Source organism: Schistocerca cancellata, chromosome 1 (assembly GCF_023864275.1).
Source record: "Schistocerca cancellata isolate TAMUIC-IGC-003103 chromosome 1, iqSchCanc2.1, whole genome shotgun sequence".
Classification (NCBI taxonomy): Eukaryota; Metazoa; Arthropoda; class Insecta; order Orthoptera; family Acrididae; genus Schistocerca; species Schistocerca cancellata.
This window is the reverse complement of record NC_064626.1, coordinates 1,226,451,793-1,226,474,657: the sequence shown is the minus strand read 5'-3', so window position 1 is coordinate 1,226,474,657 and position 22,865 is coordinate 1,226,451,793. Positions and strand designations below refer to the sequence as shown.

At 44.8% G+C, this 22,865-nt stretch overlaps 1 protein-coding gene across 1 annotated transcript in view; it reads right to left on the bottom strand.

Moving 5' to 3' along the window:
• Positions 1 to 1,747: 1,747 nt before the first annotated feature.
• The window catches only part of LOC126094749 (toll-like receptor 4), a 150,948-nt gene continuing 129,830 nt past the window's right edge, over positions 1,748 to 22,865 (bottom strand). Inside the window, exons 11-12 of the mRNA XM_049909303.1 lie at positions 10,954 to 11,158; positions 1,748 to 2,116 (exon numbers count right to left, since the gene is read on the bottom strand). Coding sequence (XP_049765260.1) covers positions 1,832 to 2,116; positions 10,954 to 11,158 — 490 coding nt within the window. The 3' untranslated portion in view covers positions 1,748 to 1,831. The remainder of the gene's footprint in view (positions 2,117 to 10,953; positions 11,159 to 22,865) is intronic.

Below are 22,865 nucleotides of genomic sequence, written 5' to 3'. Positions count from 1 at the left end.
AATAGTTAAAATACATAATATTACAGTATTACAAGGTATATGGTTAGAATTATAAAGTTTATGAGGGCTAGTCAGTTGTTTTCTGAAAATGGGCCAGTAAGCCAAAAAATAGTTAGAAATAAACAAAAGTCATTAGAACAAAAATGCTTTACTTGTTACTCAGTCTTAAATATTGTTCATCTTTGAAGTCGGGTACACAGTACCGATGAATGATTGCAGGTGCTGCTTAGCTCATGATTTTAGATTATTTATGTATTGTTGCACAGTTTCGTAGTTAGGCAATTTTCATTTGCCATTTGTCGGCTGTTTTGCCATGTAAATATTTTCGTACTGACGCGCTATGTACATCATATGCAACAGCACATTACGGCAATAAATGTCATCACAGGATTCTGAAAGCCAAACAGTCAATGAATGGTACTTGAAAACGTTTTAATGCAGAAATTGAGAATTAATGCATAAATAAACTAAGATTCGACAGTTCAAATCGACATGAAGACGTTTATGAGGGAGGACGGCGGGAAACGTTAATATCTCCGATGTTCACCAACGTTCTTGCCGAGATGGGTGCACCAGTTCCCATCAGATCACCTAAGTGTTTGGCCAATACTTGGCAGGGTGACCATTGGTGTACACCGCATGCTCTTGACGACTTTCTCTTTGGCCTTATGACAGAAGGGGCAGCAGGTGTGACTGGCCGAAGTCCCTTATCGCCAATCTTGCTGCCAGTATTCTGGATTCAATTACAAAACTCTCTGCAGTGTCTTATGAAGCAACAACTTGAGAAACTGTTGCTGCTGACCCGCGTGTCAGATGGGGACATTACGTTTCGCGACATTAAGGTTAGCAACCCCCTTGGTGTTCTTCGACAGGCTACATACTGGCAACAGGTTTCAAACTCTTCCTTCTCTCATCATCTCCAACAGGAACATGAGACTGCATTATACATACACCCCTTATAGTCACCACACATAACAGATACATTTGCAAAGCACATAGCTCTCAAACTTCCCACAGGAAAATTGTCTGTGGGTGCTAAGTATTGGAAAAACTTGTCCAATTAGAAAACTGAACCTTCTCATCGGTGTTTCCCAGCCACTTAAGCCATAATACTTTTACTTTTACTAACTTTTACTACAATACCAGTGAGGCCTAGTGAAAAATGAAACAGACTTTTGTATGTTTCAGTTTTCTGTCACTGACCTATTTCGCGTAGTATTATGCTTACTGATGCTTGTGTTCTTGAGCTAGAGTCCTCCATGCTCGCATCACTATAAAACTTGGCTTCAGAGGGACAGTGCTGTAAGGTGTTGCCACTTAGGGACTCCCGAAGGTAGTAGGCACCTTTTATATGTAAGCTGGTGGCAAAGTTGGCATGGCCGATGTACAAAATACGAGCGCGGATGGGCAAAGAGATCCATTACTATTCTTTTACGCTATTGGTAGAAAATAACCAGAAACCGTAACAATCGTAAAACACCTGTGAGTAACCATCCGGAACGAGCTGAAGGAGAATGACTATATAAAATAATGTTCAGGGAAGAGGGTGCCACTCTCAGATTCAGTGGAACAATCGTAAGGAAATGTAATTCATCCACAAAATGCCCTACTTGTTATTGGTCTAAAGCTTTTTATCGAGGAAGATTAACGGAAGAGACAGAAACCGACAAAGAGCGCATCGTCTAGGAAATGTGAGAGTGTCACAGAGATGCACAGCAAACTACGTTGGCTCTCGCTACGAAGAAGTGACAAAACGGTGGTGGCAAAAGTGGTATCGTCGTCCAAACACCGTAATGTCGCTTGCGGAGTACGGGTGTTGATGTGCTGTAGATCACGCCTGGACTGCAGCGCGACTGCCCTGTTCATCGGCGTCAGTGGTCCCCACCTGACCCTCTTCTGCGCCTGCAGCGGTTACTGCAGGGGTGGCCAGGGCCGCACGCAGACGGCGCCACATGATGGCCTGCTGCTTGGGCTGCTGCGGCCACTCCAGGTAGGTGCGGGTGTCCATCAGGTAGCGCAGGTGGCGCGGCAGGCACGCCCGGTCCAGCCGCGTCAGCTCCAGCAGCACCAGGTGCGACACCTTGACAGATGCCAACTCCAGCTCCCAGCGGCACCACTGCGACCAAAACGGTTTCATTCCGAAAATACAGTAATGTCTGTGATGATACATCTCAGACCAGTTACACTACTGGCCACTAAAATTGCTACACCACGAATATGACGTGCTACAGACGCGAAATTTAACCGACAGGAAGAAAATGCTGTGATATGTAAATGATTAGCTTTTCAGAGCATTCACACAAGGTTGGCGCCGGTGGCTTCACCTACAACGTGCTGACATGAGGAAAGATTCCGACCGATTTCTCATACACAAACAGCAGTTGACCGGCGTTGCCTGGTGAAACGTTGTTGTGATGCCCCATGTAAGGAGGAGAAATGGGTACCATCACGTTTACGACTTTGATAAAGGTCGGATTGTAGCCTATCACGATTGCGGTTTATCGTATCGCGACATTGCTGCTCGCGTTGGTCGAGATCCAATGACTGTTAGCAAAATATTGAATCGGTGGGTTCAGGAGGGTAATCCATCATGCTGGATCCCAACGGCCTCACATCACTAGCAGTCGAGAAGACAGGCATCTTATCCGCACGGCTGTAACGGATCGCGCAGCCACGTCTCGACCAGTGAGTCAACAGATGGAGACGTTTGCAAGACAACAACCATCTGCACGACCAGTTAGATGACGTTTGCAGCAGCATGGACTATCAGCTCGGAGACCATGGCTGCGGTTACCCTTGACGCTGCATCACAGACAGGAGCGGCTGTGATGGTGTACTTAACGACGAACCTGGGTGCACGAATGGCAAAACGTCATTTTTTCGGATGAATCCAGGTTCTGTTTACAGCGTCATGATGGTCGCATGCGTGTTTGACGACATCGCGGTGAATGCACGTTGGAAGCGTGCATTCGTCATCGCCATAATGGCGTATCACCCGCCGTGATGGTACAGGGTGCCACTGGTTACACTTCTCGGTCACCTCTTGTTCCCATTGACGGCGCACTGAACAGTGGACGTTACATTTCAGATGTGTTACGACCCGTGGCTCTACCCTTCATTCGATCCTTGCGAAACCCTACATTTCAGCTGGATAATGCACGAACGCGTGTTGCAGGTCCTGTACGGGCCCTTCTGGATACAGAAAATGTTCGACTGCTGCCCTGGCCAGCACATTCTCCAGATCTCTCACCAAATGAAAACGTCTGGTCAATGGTGGCCGAGCAACCGTCACAATACGCCAGTCACTACTCTTGATGAACTGTTGTATCGTGTTGAAGCTGCATGGGCAGATGTAACTGTACACACCATCCGGGCTCTGTTTGACTCAATGCCCAGGCGTATCAAGGCCGTTATTACGGCCAGAGGTGGTTATTCTGGGTACTGATTTCTCAGGATCTATGCACCCAAATTATGTGAAAATGTAATCATATGTCAGTTCTAGTATAATATATTTGTCCAATGAATACCCGTTTATCATCTGCATTTCTTCCTGGTGTAGCAATTTTAATGGACAGTAGTGTATTTACTCCCTTGCAAAGAGGCTCACAATGCATTCGAAATGAAAACAAAAAAGCAATTTGGGGAACATGAATGTTAACATGATTTGGGTGTTGCTATACTCTCGAAAGTGCACCACACCACTACAGTGTTCTGGGAAGGGACGCAGCTCAGTTCAGTTTTGCTGTGAATGACAAAATAGTTTTGAAATTCGTTGACAAATGGCTCCGTCTCTTGCTACCTGTCAAGTCTCCATCACAGGATCCTGATTTGTTCAGACGGCCACTGCACTGATGATGTCTCTCTTTTTGGCGGGGACTGGCGCAAGTTCAGACGGAAAAGACTTCCTCTTTCCTGCGGAGTGAGGGCAGCCGGCTATTCTCCCTTGGTGCTCGCTGGGACGACCCGTAAAATCCCACTAAGTAAGGCAGGCTCTAATTGCTTGCAGGAGGATGGGAGAATCCCGAAGTCGCTCAAGGAACCTGCGGGAATGGATGCTATTCTTCATCCTTACCTTCTGACACAGTATGTAAACGTTTTTGATAAGTTGGATGGGTCTCTGTTGTACCCGATTCTGTCAGATATGAGTTCATATGGAACCATAACAGATCCTTTTAAAAGGTTATGGAAATCATAGACCGAGAAGAAAATGCATTTAAAAAACTGATGGCAGATTCCCTCTGCAGATAACATATCGCTAATAGCCACTTCGTCGGTGAGACTTCTTTCCTTCATTTTGGCTAGAGCTCCAATACTCTGGAACTAGCCAGGTGGTGTGAAATTAGAGGCATGACAAAGCTGAGCACATGTTGCCAAGGGACAGATACGAGCTCCAGCAGGAATGTCATGGACTAGTGCAGAGCTAACGTTTCTTTTTCTTTTTCAGCGTTAGTTTCACAATGAACTCGGATCTGCCCTTCCCGTCTTCACTTGGTTCGGATTTGTGTTTCGTCAGGATGGAGTCCCACCGTTTTGAGGTCTATATGAAGGGAGTCTAGGAAATGTTGTCCCGGCCTCCAAGCCCTCCGTTCACCATCGGCTTCTAGTGAGAACCTACATTTTTCTATTGTCTGTGAATGTTATTAATAGCGTGGACAGACATTCCAAGACACACAAATAGTCCTGCATGTGGACTTCTCAATTTGTTACTAAATTTCCGTGGGCAATGCTGAATCAACGGCAACTGAAAGTAAAAATGTTAAGCAGCGATCGCGACCCAATTTAGAAAACTTTTGGGGTAGTCCTTTAGAAGTATTGCAGGACAGGAAACCTGTCTGTGTGAAACAGAACATTTTATATCCAACACAGACGCATCAAAGGGATGCTGTTGTTCTGACAGATTCCGGTATGTTGTTAGGAGCGACTGAAATGCTTAAATGGTGGGAGCAGGTGCAGGAGCAACCCAATATTAGAAGGTCCAAGTGGCGTAGCAAGCAGGCACTGGTCAGTCTGTGTATGGAACATCAGCCAAGTCGACTAATGTGGGTACCTGCTATTCACACTTACCAACCCTTACTGCAGACAGCACAGCATTCAAAACTCAATGCACTACTTTCTAAACGTCAATAACAATTATTAACATTAGTAATGGGCAGAGTAATTCCTATTAGGTTAGTAACAAAATATTTTATGTTAGCTTAATATTTAATAAGACGATATTCATTTAAAGTATGTAGTGTTCTTATGTCATTTTCATAAGAGTGTGAGTATGATTTATTGTATAACAATTTTCATTTAATGTTGGTCAATAAGAGAAGTAAAAATACATTAAAAATGCACAAGACTGGGAATAAGTGGCATGGTAGATAAGTGGTGACAGCTACAACCAACAGGAACCAAGCTGGAAGATATAGTGGGGGGAAACTGTTGCACACTGGATTTGGGTGTTGAGACCGACGTGACATATAATGAACATTGGGCACCCATTCGTCCATCCATATTTAAGTTTTTCCGTGACTTCCTTAAATCGATCCAAGAAAATGCCGCAAAATATCCTTTGAAAGGGCATGGCCGCTTTTCTTCTCCATCCTTCTCTAATCGGAGCTTGTGCCTCACTTGTAATGAACTTTTTGCCGACGAGACTTTAAACACTCATTTTCCTTTCTTCCTGCTGATGGGGACATAGTGGAGTATGGAGCTCTATCTCAAGAAAACTAATTTGTAATCCTTGAAGGTCTTTGAATTTGAATGGCAAATGACCACGTATCTTAAGTGTCGGGACTTTATTTATTTTGCAAGTACATTGCGAGAAAGGACTTGCGGTTTGGCTTAATTTTTATGGACAATAATGGGCGACTGATCGAGCAGTGAAGGTGGTGGATTTCTTGCAACAAGAGGATATTGGGCGAATGAACTGGCCTGCCCGTTCTTGCAACTTAAATTGCTGCAAGCACATGTGGGATGACTTGTGGAGACATATTACATCATTCCACATGTGCAAACTATCGTCCAGCAGTTGTCAACCGCCGGTCGGTGTGGCCGTGCGGTTCTAGGCGCTTCAGTCTGGAACCACGAGACCGCCACGGTCGCAGGTTCGAATCCTGCCTCGGGCATGGATGTGTGTGATGTCCTTAGGTTAGTTAGGTTTAAGTAGTTCCAAGTTCTAGGGGACTGATGACCTCAGATGTTAAGTCCCATAGTGCTCAGAACCATTTGAACCATTTTTAGTTGTCAACCGTGCTGATGGAGGAATCGAACGCCCTACCAGAAGAACTCCTTACCTACCTTGTGACAAGCATGGGAGCACAGGGCAGAGTACGCACTGTGTCCATGGTGGTTACACTCCCTATTACGAACCGCGTCCCACCTTGTTTTAATGTCCAGGGGATCAAAAAAATAGTGGTGATAGCAGTACAGTTGCAAACCAGTTCATTTTTATCGTAACTCGGTGGTAAGTAGCAAGCATAGTCATAACTTTTAAGTTCCGCAAGTTGAAAACATATCATTATAATTGTTCATTTCCTGCTCTGACGTAGACAAAATGAGCTGCTGGAATTAGGTCTTCCTCTTCTAGATATTAAAGCCAAGTGACGACACAATTTTTGACGTGCAACAGGGACATAGTTAGAAAGTAAACTGTATGAACTATGAGGCAATGTGGAAATGAAGTGTAGGAGCTGGGGTATTAAATGTGGCTCATACTGTAAAAGACGATACGTAACTAAGTACCAAGCAAATCAGAGTGATATCACAGGAAACGAAAAATATGAAAGCGCACATGTTCACAGGAGTCTGTTTTGGGATCTTTCATTTTAGCGGCAACCTATTTCCATGTTTTTTTAAGATCAATAATATGTATTTTGCAGCTGTCTGACAGGTATTTAACTAGCCAGCATTGTTATACATCGATTCTGGTACGTTTGTAAATACTTTGCATCGCGATTGCATAGGGAACATTGTCTTTGATGGGCGGTTGGCTTTCAGCCAGTTACAGGCCTTGGCTGTAGACTTCGCCATGTGCTTCTAGTTTCAAGAGGAAATAAACCATTAAACAATATAGGGGACTAGAGTGAACAGTTCATGGAATAATAAGACATGTTTTGTACCAGAACCACATTAGAAGCAACACGCAGTTCTGATGAATCATTTTCGTTCGATGTAGATTCATGATACTGAATAGCTTGTATAGTGCACCAAATTACAGGTAAGACCGTTCCAAGTCAATTTGTTGTGTTACGTTCTATGCAATCGTTTGCTGTGGGACAGGTCTACCTTTTAGCGCGTAATTTGTAAGTCTAATTCAATCTGTCTTCTGTTTAATTCTTCCATGCTAAGTATTATGAGAAAGAGAAGATCAGTTCGGATTTCACAATATGCCTCCAACGCTGTAAACTAATAAAGTTCAATACATTCTGTGGGTGTTGAAGATATTTTTAGTGTCTATACGTGTTCGCTCAAATACCCTGTGCATAGAGCGCAACAACCTTGTAGGACTAATGTCTGCCAAGTGATACCATGGCAAGAATTTGTTTTATTTATGTAAGTGAGATCTTGGATTTCCATAGGGCGATGTACTTGAGGTCAGTGTTTTGGAAGTGGAAGAAGACATAGATAAAGATGAAATGCTACAGCGTGAAGAGTTTGACAGAGCACTGAAAGACGTAAGTCGAAACAAGGCAACGGGAGTAGGCAAGCAAGGGTTTACAGGTTACCAATTTGTCGAACTGTCAGTTTAAAAATTAACAGCTGCAAAATACTAACACGAATTCTTTACAGACTAATGGAAAAACTGATAGAAACAGACCTCGAGGAAGATCAGTGTGGATTCCATAGAAATGTTGGAACACGTGAGGCAGTACTGACCCTACGACTTACCTTAGAAGATAGATTAAGGAAAGGCAAACATACATTTATAGCATTTGTAGACTCAGAGAAACCTTTTGACAATATCGACCGGAATACTGTCTTTGATATTTCTACATCTGCATCCACATCTACATCCATACTCCGCAAGCCACCTGACGGTGTGTGGCGGAGGGTACCTTGAGTACCCCTATTGGTTCTCCCTTCTATTCCAGTCTCGCATTGTTTGTGGAAAGAAAGATTGTCGGTATGCCTCTGTGTAGGCTCTAATCCCTCTGATTTTATCCTCATGGTCTCTTCGCGACATACACATAGGAGGAAGCAACATAATGCTTGACTCTTCGGCGAAGGTATGTTCTCGAAACTTCAACAAAAGCCCGTACCGAGCTACTGAGCGTCTCTCTTGCAGAGTCTTCCACTGGAGTTTATCTATCATCTCCGTAACGCTTTCGCGATTACTAAATGATCCTGTAACGAAGCGTGCTGCTCTCCGTTGGATCTTCTCTATCTCTTCAATCAACCTTGACTGGTATGGATCCCACGCTGGTGCGCAGTGCTCAAGCAGTGGGCAAACAAGTGTACTCTAACCTACTTCCTTTGTTTTCGGACTGCATTTCCTTAGGATTCTTCCAATGAATCTCAATCTGGATCTGGTTTACCGACGATTAATTTTATATGGGCATTCCATTGTAAATCACTCCTAATGCCTACTCCCAGATAACTTATGGAATTAACTGCTTACAGTTGCTGACCTGCTATATTGTAGCTAAATGAAAACGATATTTCTTTCTATGTATTCGCAGCACATTACACTTGCCTACATTGAAATGCAATTGCCATTCCCTGCACCATGCATCAATTCGTTACAGATCCTCCTGCATTTCAGTACAATTTTCCATTGTTACAACTTCTCGATATACTACAGCAACATCCTCAAAAAGCCTCAGGGATCCGAAAGGTCATTTATATATATTGTGAATAGCAATGGTCCTAAGACACTCCCCTGTGGAACACCTGAAATCACTCTTACTTCGGAAGACTTCTCTCTATTTAGAATGACATGAAGCGTTTTGTTATCTACGAGATCTTCAATCCAATCACACAATTGGTCAGATAGTCCATATGCTCTCACTTTGTTCATTAAACGTCTGTGGGGAACTGTATCAAACGCATTGCGGAAATCAAGAAACGCAGCATCTACCTGGGAACCCGTGTCTATGACCCTCTGAGTCTCGTGGACGAATAGCGCGAGCTGGGTTTCACACGATGGCCTTTTTCGAAACCCATGCTGATTCCTACAGAGTAGATTTCTAGTCTCCAGAAAAGTCATTATATTCGATCATAATACGTGTCACAAAATTATACAACTGATCGACGTTAGAGATATAGGTCTAGAGCTCTGCACATCTGTTCGACGTCCCTTCTTGAAAACCGGTATGACCTGTGCCCTTTTCGAATCTTTTGGAACGCTACGCTCTTCTAAAGGCCTGCGGTACATTGTTGTAAGAAGAGGGGGGGGGGGGGCAAGTTCCTTCGCGTACTCTGTGTAAAATCGAACTGGTATCCCATCAGATCAAGCGGCCTTTCCTCTTTTGAGCAATTTTAACTGCTTTTCTATCCCTCTGTCATCTATTTCGATATCTACCATTTTTTCGCCTGTGCGACAATCTAGAGAATGAACTACAGTGCAGTATTCCTTTGTGAAACAGCTTTGGTAAAAGACATTTAGTATTTCGGCCATTAGTCTGTCATCCTCTGTATCAATGCCATTTTGGTCACAGAGCATATGGACATTTTGTTTTGATACAAAATGTCCAGACACTCTGTGACCAAAATGGTACTGAAACAGATGATGACAGACTAAAGGTCGAAATACTAAATGTCTTTTTCTAAAGCTGTTCCACAGAGGAAGACTGCACTGAAGGTATCAGGGGTAAAATACCTTGGGCGTAAGGCTATTTACAATTTGTACAGAAACCAGATGGCAGTTATAAGAGTCGAGGGGCATGAAAGGGATGCAGTGGTTGGGAAGGAAGTGAAATAGGGTTGTAGCCTAGCCTCGATGCTACTCAACCTGTATAATGAGCAAGCAGTAAAGGAAAAAAATGAAAAATTTGGAGTAGGACCCACAATCCATAGAGAAGAAATAAAAATTTTGAGGTTTGCCAACAGCATTGTAATTCTGTGAGAGACAGTATAGGTCCTGCAAGAGCAGTTGAACGGAATGGACAGTGTCTTGAAAGGAGGATATAAGATGAACATCAACAAAAGCAAAACGACGATAATGGAATTTAGTTGAATTAAATCAGGTGATCCTGAGAGAATTAGATTAGGAAATGAGACACTTAAAGTAGTATACGAGTTTTGCTATTTGGGGAGCAAAATAACTTATGATGTTCAAAGTAGAGAGGATATAAAATGTAGACTGGCAATGGCAAGTAATGTGTGTCTGAAGAAGAGAAAATTGTTAACATCGAGGATAGATTTAAGTGTCAGGAAGTCTTTTTTGAAAGTATTTGTATAGAGTGGAGCCATGAATCGATGTGAAGCAAGGGCGATAAATAGTTTAGACAAGAATAGAATAGAAGCTTTTGAAATGTGGTGCTACACGAGAATGCTGAAGATTAGATGGGTAGATCACATAACTAATGAGGAGGTATTGAATAGAATTGGAGAGAAGAGAAATTTGTGGCACAACTTGACTAGAAGAAGGGATTGATTGGTAGGACATTTTCTGAGGCATCAAGGGGTCACCAGTTTAGTATTGGAGGACAGTGTGGAAGGTAAAAATCGTAGAGGGAGACCAAGACACGAATACACTACACAGATTAAGGAGTATGTAGGTTAGAAGCTTGCACAGGATAGAGTAGCATGGCGAGTTGCTTCAAAGCAGTCTCTGGACTGAAGACCACAACAACACCTGCTGTTCTCTGTAATAGGAAAGTATGTGCAACTGATATATTATTTCGGATCACGTAGCATTAAAAATCTTTGCATGGCCGTTAGAATCTTTATTCTTGCCTATCACTATAATATCTGGGATGACACGTAACACAGCTCAGTGGATTCTAAATGTGGCTTGCTCTCGCTCACCTGGCTGTCGACGAACGCCTGCGAGAGAACGATGACTGTGGAGCGGCTGTTGCGCATGGAGGACACGATGTTGTCCGCTATCAGCGAGCCCAGCGGGAAGTCCCTCTCGTGGAGGCAGAGTCGCAGCGCCGGCTCCTCAGGGGAATCCCCGGCGTGCTCCAGCTTCTGCAGCAGCTCTCCGACCACCCAGGGGCGGTCCGCGCTGCTGCTTACACGCATCAAGGATCAGAAGCATGTCACATGGCTCTCACTCTCTAATACGACCAAACCAATGACACTCAAAAAATGTAAGAAATACTAGGACAAGCAGCAGCACAAAATTGTATGTATTGTATTGTATGTTAACCGGGGACCTAGAAACGACGGAGAGGCTCCGTGCCCGCCGCAGACGCAGTGGTCCACAACCCCACTACGACTACCGCACTCCACTTCACGCCTCCGCCGCCACACACCGAACCCAGGGTTATTGTGCGGTTCCGCCCCCGGTGGACCCCCAGGGAACGTCTCACACCAGACGAGTATAACCCCTATGTTTGCATGGTAGAGTAATGGTGGTGTACATGTAAGTGTAGAACTTGTTTGCGCAGCAGTCGCCGACATAGTGTAACTGAGGCGGAATAAGGGGAACCAGCCCGCATTCGCCGAGGCAGATGGAAAACCGCCTAAAAACCATCCACAGACTGGCCGGTTCACAGGACCTCGGCACAAATCCGCCGTGCGGATTCGTGCCGGGGACCAGGCGCTCCTTCCCGCCCGGAAAGCCGTGCGTTAGACCTCACGGCCATCCGGGCTAGCACAAAATTACTCGTTGGCATAAAAGATCTTTTATGATCTAAATCCATATGAGAAATTCCAATGTGTGTTTCCAGCTGGAATATTAATAGCAAGATAATCAGATGTGGAGAACATATACTACTGTAATTACCAGAATTAAGCAATGGGAACTACTGATAAGAAATTAGAAAATTAGATAAGAACCTGACATATATCACAGGAATGACATTGTGACTAACACTTTCTACAGCTGAGATACAAAACATTATTCACAAGCTGTTTCGCTTGACATGACTGTCCTCAGGTTCAAACTCGACGTTGAGTTTGTGTGTCAGTAGTTCATTAACTACACAGGCTAGCCACAGTTCACCAGTAGCCATCCATAACACTAATATGCTGACTGAACTACCCACATCCACGTACGATTATTACTTCAGTCATCATGTGGCTGTATTACTCCGATTGCCTTTCGCTAACCCCACGAATCTATACAGATTCAACTGCCATTGTGGTTACACTGTACACAAATGACACGGCAAACTGTGGAAGTCACTGATGTATGAAACAAGCCGAGGCTAAAACATAGTAACCAATTACCCGTCTACTTGTGAGTGCTGTTTCACATAATAACTGGTTTTCACGACGTACCGATTCAGGCGGGTAGATTTCTTCCATTCAGTTTACTGAAATTGGTCGTTTAAAGGGAATTAAAACAACCACCTATAATCAGGACAGTACACACTAGATACGCTGCTTACACACAGATACTAATTTCAACTTTTTTATCTGAAGATTGTCAGATATACTGGTAGTGAATAAAGCTGTTTAATTAGCAGCTATAGGCGTTAATACGGTCTCAGTTAGTCAGCATCTTCCGATCTTGTAGTTAGCGTTGCCGAATCTCGATTATGGGAACTGCGTCCATCTCCTGACTAACTTGAGGATTTGCTGTGTTCGGGGCTGGATTCATGAGATGTCCGAACTCCTCACAATGAGACTTAACGGCAAAATATGTCATATGCACATTTTATTTGACTTTTCTGCGACTTAGATAATTCTCTAAATTTGTTAACCTCGGTATACATAGACATGAGGCTACCTGTGGGCCTCACAGAAACTGTAATTTGACGTCTAAGTAATAGCATTTATCAATTCTACGTTATAGCCCCATCACCTAAACGCAGCGTTGTCTTGAAGGAATATGTAAACGAGTCTGTATTTCTTCATCCGGATTTCAATTGGTCATCTTAAGGGGAACTGTCAGACTTCTACGGGCCAAAATGATTTGTAACTCTTGGACGTAGCCGTGACACCGTGCCTTGAAACAGTGTCATGGGGTGCAAATGACGAGAATTGTGTTGTAAAGGGGGGGGGGGGGGAGGAGTGCGGGCGGTTATCAACGAGTTTAGGCCGTCCTTACGACTTTGCGCTAAAGCGGCACTCCGCTCGAATATTTTTCACGTACTCTCATAGATTGAAAACATCGTCATTTGCTCGGATTTCCAGCTCCTTGTTGAAGACTGAAGGTTAAATGCTATCCTAAAGAAATGTCAACTGTTCCTGTTCGAAGGCAAAAACTCTTCTCCCTTGATACTGTGATGTGCACTGCAGAGCTGACTTCCTGTCTGAGGCATCGCTCCATATTTGATTCTCGTGAAACTTCGATATACAGCACTCCACCTGGTCGAGATATTGACAGGAACACTCGCATGCATTACAGTAATTGACAATTGTCCATAACATTCCTTGATTTTGGAAGGAGCTCAGCTCGTCCTTTGATTATTGGGTGCAATATGGATACTACATGATATTTCTGTGATGTCCAAGCAACTTTTATGATTGGTGTTCCTGTATACAGTAGGAATACTAGAGATTTCATATCTTCTCATGATGTCTTACTAATCTGAAAAGGACCGCCACTTTTTGAACTGACATTTTTTAAGTGCACACAATAGTTGCCCGCTGAACAGCCAGCTGGATAGCTCATCAACGCATAAGCGTCCACTGGTAACACAGAAGGAGGGTAGCAAGTTGCATATCTAGGATTCTGCCTGATTTCAGAATTTACATTTTCAGTTAGTCTTGCTGGGATGTGTGATGCCATGTGCGGATGCAGAGGAGCTGGCCTCAGTTTGCGAACTGCTCAATGCGGTTTTGGCTATGGCCAGCCACATTCAGGCTGCTGCCTTGGGTTGTGGTGGTGACGGAGAATCAGGTGCGTTGCAAGGGCTCTCCTTCCAAGGCACATCCCAGTGTAACCAATGTGGTGGATCCACCTACACACCACGTTCAGTGGCTGTTGCTAACACATTTACGTTCAGTGGCTGTTGCTAACATATTTGCGTCGCTCGAGGCAGAGGGCCAGTGTGGACACTGGCTGCCTGGCCTCGAATATTCACCCTGTGAGTGGACATATGGCTGCTTCTTCAGCAGGGTCCGAGCAGGCACATAGAGGCACCGTTTTACTAGTTATTGGGAGCGCCAACGCTAGGTGTGTTTTGGCGCCCCCTGGGAAGATGGCGTTCAGGTTCTGAAAGAAGACCGATGTGTACTCGGTATGTCTGCTGGGGCGCCTCATTCGTGATGCGGAGGCGCACTCGCCAGCTACTGTCCAGTGTGCAGTGTGTAGTCGTCTACAAGTTGTGGCTTACGTTGGCACCAACGACGCCTGTCGCATGGCTTTTGAGGCCACCATCAGTTCATACAGGTGGCTGGAGGAGGAGGTGAAGACTGCTGGCATTCTTCCCAGAGCTGACCATGGTCCTTTGGTTTGGAGCTGAGTGGAGGGTCTCCACAAAAGTATTTGCCGACTCTGTGAAGGTCTTGGGTAGAGATATCTAGATTTACGCTGTCGTGTGGGAGTTTGTAGGACTTACCTTGACAATTTTTATGGTTCACTACAAAAAGGGAGTAGCTATTCCGGTAGCAGAGTACTTGTGGAGTGCACAACAGGATTTCTTAGGAGTGACCGTAGTTTTAGGCACTCTGATGAACATCGCCAGCCGATAAGCAGCAAGGGGAGTCAAACCGTGTTCAGGGTAAAGACACTGTTCACTGCAGTTGAGGTTCATTGCAGTTGACAAAAATATTGTCTCTATTGAGATCAAAGTTGAGTGTGACCTGCGTGCGTGTAACAGATGTTGGGGAATCCAGGTTCATTTTTGGCTGTTTCTTAACGGCCACCCAACTCCGCTGTGACAGTTGTAGAGTTATTCAAACAGAGTCTACAGTGCGCAGTGCGTTAATACCCAGATCATGCAGTAATAGTTGGACCTGACGTAAACCTTCCGCGTATAGACTGGGATGTTTACGGATTCACTGCGGTGGTAGTGACAGACAGTCATGCGAAATACTTTTGCACACGTTTTCTTAAAACTGTCTTGATCAGCTACCTTGGCAGCCCATACGCAATGGAAATATATTAGACTTTGTAGCTAAAATAAGGCCGAGACCTATCGACAATATCAGTATAGAAATGAGGATTAGCGATCGTGATATAAATAGAAACTATGGTTATGAAAGTTAATAAATTAGCCAAGAATGCTGGACAGAGCAGAGAAACAGCTGTTGGCATCTCACTCAGGGGTTAAATTAACATCAGATAGTTCCATTAAAACGAACCTAAAGGAATTATGGGCCAATTTTGGTCTCGAGAGTTATGTGCCTAATAAGCTGATATAGGATCTAAAAGACCCGCCATGGTTTAATAACGAAATTCGGAAGATTCTGAGGAAGCAGAGGCTGTTGCACTCACGGTTCGGAACAGAACGCACAAATGACGGCAACCAAACGTTAGATGAGAGTGAGTATGTGAAAAGATCTATGCGCGAAACACGCAACAACTACCATCGCAATTCTGTACCAAAAGATCTGACAGAAAACCCGAGAAAATTCTGGCACTACGTAAAATAATGAAACTGGTCTAAGGCTTTCATTAACTCTGTCGTTGACCAGTCTAGTGCGGCAGTGAAAGATAGCAAAACGAGCGCAGAAGTTTTAAATTTCACCTTCAAGTAATCGTTCACACAGGAGAATCGTACAAACATACCGTCAATTGACCATCGGACAGCCTCCCATAAGGACAACATAGTAATAAGCGTCCTTGGCGTAGAAAACAACTGAAAGATTTGAAAGCAAACAAGAAACCAGGTCCAGATGGAATCCAAATTCGCTTCTATACAGAGTACTCTACGGCACTGGCCCCTTGTATGAATTGTATTGTGTGTTAACTGGGGACCTAGAAACGACGGAGAGGCGCCGTCCCCGCCACAGCCGCAGTGGTCCACAACCCCACGACGACTACCACAGCGCACTTCACCCCTCCACCGCCCCACACTGAACCCAGGGTTATTGTGCGGTTCTGCCCCCGGTTGACCCCCCACGGAACGTCTCACACCAGACGAGGGTAACCCCTATGTTTGCGTGGTAGAGTAATGGTGGTGTACGCGTACGTGGAGAACTTGTTTGCGCAGCAATCGCCGGAATAAGGGGAACCAGCCCGCATTCGCCGATGCAGATGGAAAACCACCTAAAACCCATCCACAGACTGGCCGGTTCACAGGACCTCGACACAAATTCGCCGGGCGGATTCGTGCCGGGGACCAAGCGCTCCTTCCCGTCCGGAAAGCCGTGCGTGAGACCGCACGGCCAACCGAGCGGGCACTGGCCCCTTACCTATCTTTTATTTCTACATCTACATCTATACTCCGCGAGCCACCTTACGGTGTGTGGCGGAGGGTACTTATTGTACCACTATCTGATCCCCCCTTCCCTGTTCCATTCACGAATTGTGCGTGGGAAGAACGACTGCTTGTAAGTCTCCGTATTTGCTCTAATTTCTCGGATCTTTTCGTTGTGATCATTACGCGAGATATATGTGGGCGGTAGTAATATGTTGCCCATCTCTTCCCGGAATGTGCTCTCTCGTAATTTCGATAATAATCCTCTCCGTATTGCGTAACGCCTTTCTTGAAGTGTCCGCCACTGGAGCTTGTTCAGCATCTCCGTAACGCTCTCGCGCTGACTAAATGTCCCCATGACGAATCGCGCTGATTTTCGCTGGATCATGTCTATCTCTTCTATTAATCCAACCTGGTAAGGGTCCCATACTGATGAGCAATACTCAAGAATCGGACGAACAAGCGTTTTGTAAGCTACTTCTTTCGTCGATGAGTCACATTTTCTTAGAATTCTTCCTATGAATCTCAACCTGGCGCCTGCTTTTCCCACTATTTGTTTTATGTGATCATTCCACTTCAGATCGCTCCGGATAGTAACTCCTAAGTATTTTACGGTCGTTACCGCTTCCAATGATTTACCACCTATGGCATAATCGTACTGGAATGGATTTCTGCCCCTATGTATGCGCATTATATTACATTTATCTACGTTTAGGGAAAGCTGCCAGCTGTCGCACCATGCATTAATCCTCTGCAGGTCTTCCTGGAGTACGTACGAGTCTTCTGATGTTGCTACTTTCTTGTAGACAACCGTGTCATCTGCAAATAGCCTCACGGAGCTACCGATGTTGTCAACTAAGTCATTTATGTATATTGTAAACAATAAAGGTCCTATCACGCTTCCTTGCGGTACTCCCGAAATTACCTCTACATCTACAGATTTTGAACCGTTAAGAATGACATGTTGTTTTCTTTCTTCTAGGAAATCCTGAATCCAATCACAAACCTGGTCCGATATTCCGTAAGCTCGTATTTTTTTCACTAAACGTAAGTGCGGAACCGTATCAAATGCCTTCCTGAAGTCCAGGAATACGGCATCAATCTGCTCGCCAGTGTCTACGGCACTGTGAATTTCTTGGGCAAATAGGGCGAGCTGAGTTTCACATGATCTCTGTTTGCGGAATCCATGTTGGTTATGATGAAGGAGATTTGTATTATCTAAGAACGTCATAATACGAGAACACAAAACATGTTCCATTATTCTACAACAGATTGACGTAAGCGAAATAGGCCTATAATTATTCGCATCTGATTTATGACCCTTCTTGAAAATGGGAACGACCTGCGCTTTCTTCCAGTCGCTAGGTACTTTACGTTCTTCCAGCGATCTACGATAAATTGCTGATAGAAAGGGGGCAAGTTCTTTAGCATAATCACTGTAGAATATTAAGGGTATCTCGTCTGGTCCGGATGCTTTTCCGCTACTAAGTGATAGCAGTTGTTTTTCAATTCCGATATCGTTTATTTCAATATTTTCCATTTTGGCGTCCGTGCGACGGCTGAAGTCAGGGACCGTGTTACGATTTTCCGCAGTGAAACAGTTTCGGAACACTGAATTCAGTATTTCTGCCTTTCTTCGGTCGTCCTCTGTTTCGGTGCCATCGTGGTCAACGAGTGACTGAATAGGGGATTTAGATCCGCTTACCGATTTTACATATGACCAAAACTTTTTAGGGTTCTTGTTTAGATTGTTTGCCAATGTTTTATGTTCGAATTCGTTGAATGCTTCTCTCATTGCTCTCTTTACGCTCTTTTTCGCTTCGTTCAGCTTTTCCTTATCAGCTATGATTCGACTACTCTTAAACCTATGATGAAGCTTTCTTTGTTTCCGTAGTACCTTTCGTACATGATTGTTATACCACGGTGGATCTTTCCCCTCGCTTTGGACCTTAGTCGGTACGAACTTATCTAAGGCGTACTGGACGATGTTTCTGAATTTTTTCCATTTTTGTTCCACATCCTCTTCCTCTCAGAAATGAACGTTTGATGGTGGTCACTCAGATATTCTGCGATTTGTGCCCTATCACTCTTGTTAAGCAAATATATTTTCCTTCCTTTCTTGGCATTTCTTATTACACTTGTAGTCATTCATGCAACCACTGACTTATGATCACTGATACCCTCTTCTACATTCACGGAGTCGAAAAGTTCCGGTCTATTTGTTGCTATGAGGTCTAAAACGTTAGCTTCACGAGTTGGTTCTCTAACTATCTGCTCGAAGTAATTCTCGGACAAGGCAGTCAGGATAATGTCACAAGAGTCTCTGTCCCTGGCTCCAGTTCTGATTGTGTGACTATCCCATTCTATACCTGGTAGATTGAAGTCTCCCCCTATTACAATAGTATGATCACGAAACTTCTTCACGACGTTCTGCAGGTTCTCTCTGAGGCGCTCAACTACTACGGTTGCTGATGCAGGTGGTCTATAGAAGCATCCGACTATCATATCTGACCCACCTTTGATACTTAGCTTAACCCAGATTATTTCACATTCGCATTCGCTAATAACTTCACTGGATATTATTGAATTCTTTACTGCTATAAATACTCCTCCACCATTGGCGTTTATCCTAGCCTTGCGGTATATATTCCATTCTGTGTCTAGGATTTCGTTACTGTTCACTTCCGGTTTTAACCAACTTTCCGTTCCTAATACTATATGCGCACTATTTCCTTCAATAAGAGATACTAATTCAGGAACCTTGCCCTGGATACTCCTGCAGTTTACCAATATTACGTTAACTTTTCCTGTTTTTGGTCTCTGAGGACGGACGTTCTTTATAAACGATGATAATGTCCTCTCTGGTAAGCCGTCAGGTATTTTATCGTTTCGCCCTAGAGGGGGTCCCTCTAACCTAAAAAACCCCCGTGTGCACGCCACACGTACTCTGCTACCCTAGTAGCTGCTTCCGGTGTGTAGTGCACGCCTGACCTGTCTAGGGGGGGCCCTACAGTTCTCCACCCAATAACGGAGGTCGATGAATTTGCAACCATTATAGTCGCAGAGTCGTCTGAGCCTCTGGTTTAGACCCTCCACACGGCTCCAAACCAGAGGACCGCGATCGACTCTGGGCACTATGCTGCAGATATTAAGCTCAGCTTGCACTCCGCGTGCGATGCTGGTTGTCTTCACCAAATCAGCCAGCCGCCGGAAGGAACCAAGGATGGCCTCAGAACCCAAGCGGCAGGCGTCATTCGTTCCGACATGTGCTACTATCTGCAGCCGGTCACACCCAGTGCGTTCAATAGCTGCCGGAAGGGCCTCCTCCACATTACGGACGAGACCCCCCGGCAAGCACACCGAGTGCACACTGGCATTCTTCCCCGACCTACCCGCTATTTTCCTGAGGGGCTCCATAACCCGCCTAACGTTGGAGCTCCCTATAACTAATAGGCCCGCCCTCTGTGACTGTCGGGACCTTGCCGGAGAATCGGCCACTGGCCCAACAGGCGAGGCATCCTGTGGTGGCTCGGAAACGATGTCATCACCACTAGGAAGCACCCCGTACCTGTTGGAAAGGGGTAAGGCAGCTGCCACGCGGCCAGATCCCACCTTCGCCTTTCGGCCAGGCACGCGCGAGCCCACCACTGTCGCCATTCACCCTGGAGTGATGGCTGACCGGTAAGATGCTCACTGCCGGAAGACGCAGCGACATCAGGGGTTCCATGTGATTCCAAGGCCACCGAAGTAGGCATAGGTCTCACCACAGTTGCCCCAACGCCACTACGAGCCGACGCCTGCGCCTCGAGCTCGATGAGCCAAACAGACAAAGCCTCCACCTGCCCCCGAAGAGTGGCCAATTCTCCTTGCGTCCGCTCACAACAACCACAGTCCCTACACATGACTATGTTTACCCTTCCCTATACGGTGACAAATTCCCAAGATAATCTTCTGATGAGCTACTCTGATAATCAAGAAACACTCACTGAAATACGAGACGCGAAAACTACGCTAGGTTTTCCCAGAAAAACTATTTAAAAGCTAAGCGCAGCAAATAAGTACAAAAACGCTTTATACAAACAGTACTCGCTGCTGCTGGTGCTCTCGCTCTGGCTGTCACAAGACAACTGCTGATTCAAGTGACTAGTGGCTAACGGCCGCGAAACAAACAAAAGACGGTTTTAGGGCGCTTTCTGTTCTAAACGATCAAGAAAACACTAAGAAATCGAACACGAAAACTACGTAAAGTTTTATCAAGAACTGTTAGTTACTATGCAGAGCAGATAAACACAAATAGAATCCCTTCCTTAGTGGAAGGTCGTAAACAAAATGCAAAATAAACGCTTTATACAAACAGTACTCGCTGCTGCTGGTGCTCTCGCTCTGGCTGTCACAAGACAACTGCTGATTCAAGTGACTAGTGGCTAACGGCCGCGAAACAAACAAAAGACGGTTTTAGGGCGCTTTCTGTTCTAAACGATCAAGAAAACACTAAGAAATCTAACACGAAAACTACGTAAAGTTTTATCAAGAACTGTTAGTTACTATGCAGAGCAGATAAACACAAATAGAATCCCTTCCTTAGTGGAAGGTCGTAAACAAAATGTAAAATAAACGCTTTATACAAACAGTACTCGCTGCTGCTGGTGCTCTCGCTCTGGCTGTCACAAGACAACTGCTGATTCAAGTGACTAGCGGCTAACGGCCGCGAAACAAACAAAAGACGGTTTTAGGGCGCTTTCTGTTCTAAACGATCAAGAAAACACTAAGAAATCGAACACGAAAACTACGTAAAGTTTTATCAAGAACTGTTAGTTACTATGCAGAGCAGATAAACACAAATAGAATCCCTTCCTTAGTGGAAGGTCGTAAACAAAATGCAAAATAAACGCTTTATACAAACAGTACTCGCTGCTGCTGGTGCTCTCGCTCTGGCTGTCACAAGACAACTGCTGATTCAAGTGACTAGTGGCTAACGGCCGCGAAACAAACAGAAGACGGTTTTAGGGCGCTTTCTGTTCTAAACGATCAAGAAAACACTAAGAAATCTAACACGAAAACTACGTAAATTTTATCAAGAACTGTTAGTTACTATGCAGAGCAGATAAACACAAATAGAATCCCTTCCTTAGTGGAAGGTCGTAAACAAAATGCAAAATAAACGCTTTATACAAACAGTACTCGCTGCTGCTGGTGCTCTCGCTCTGGCTGTCACAAGACAACTGCTGATTCAAGTGACTAGTGGCTAACGGCCGCGAAACAAACAAAAGACGGTTTTATGGCGCTTTCTGTTCTAAACGATCAAGAAAACACTAAGAAATCTAACATGAAAACTACGTGATGTTTTATCAAGAACTGTTAGTTACTATGCAGAGCAGATAAACACAAATAGAATCCCTTCCTTAGTGGAAGGTCGTAAACAAAAAAAAACAAAAAAAAAATCTCATCTATCACAATGTCCCAAGCGACTGGAAAAAAATCGCAGTTGACTCTTGTGTAGAAGAAGGTTTAAAGAACGGATCCGCGAAGTTACAGACCAAAATCGCTAAGTTTGATTTGTTGAAGAGGACTTGAACATATTCTCAGATGGAATATGATAAACTTCCTTGAGACTGAGAAGGTTATGTACATGAATCAACTTAGAGTTACACAGCATCGCTCGTGCGAAACTCAGCTTGCCCCTTTCTCACAAGATATACTGCGAACGATGGTTGATGGGCAACAGGCAGAAGCCCTATTTCCAGGTTTCCGGAAAACCTTTGACACAGTGCGTATATAGATTAGGTTCACATATGCACTACTGGGCACCAAAATTGCTACACGAAGACGAAATCCTGATGAGAAACGGGTATTCATTAGACGAATATGTTATACACTCCTGGAAATTGAAATAAGAACACCGTGAATTCATTGTCCCAGGAAGGGGAAACTTTATTGACACATTCCTGGGGTCAGATACATCACATGATCACACTGACAGAACCACAGGCACATAGACACAGGCAACAGAGCATGCACAATGTCGGCACTAGTACAGTGTATATCCACCTTTCGCAGCAATGCAGGCTGCTATTCTCCCATGGAGACGATCGTAGAGATGCTGGATGTAGTCCTGTGGAACGGCTTGCCATGCCATTTCCACCTGGCGCCTCAGTTGGACCAGCGTTCGTGCTGGACGTGCAGACCGCGTGAGACGACGCTTCATCCAGTCCCAAACATGCTCAATGGGGGACAGATCCGGAGATCTTGCTGGCCAGGGTAGTTGACTTACACCTTCTAGAGCACGTTGGGTGGCACGGGATACATGCGGACGTGCATTGTCCTGTTGGAACAGCAAGTTCCCTTGCCGGTCTAGGAATGGTAGAACGATGGGTTCGATGACGGTTTGGATGTACCGTGCGCTATTCAGTGTCCCCTCGACGATCACCAGTGGTGTACGGCCGGTGTAGGAGATCGTTC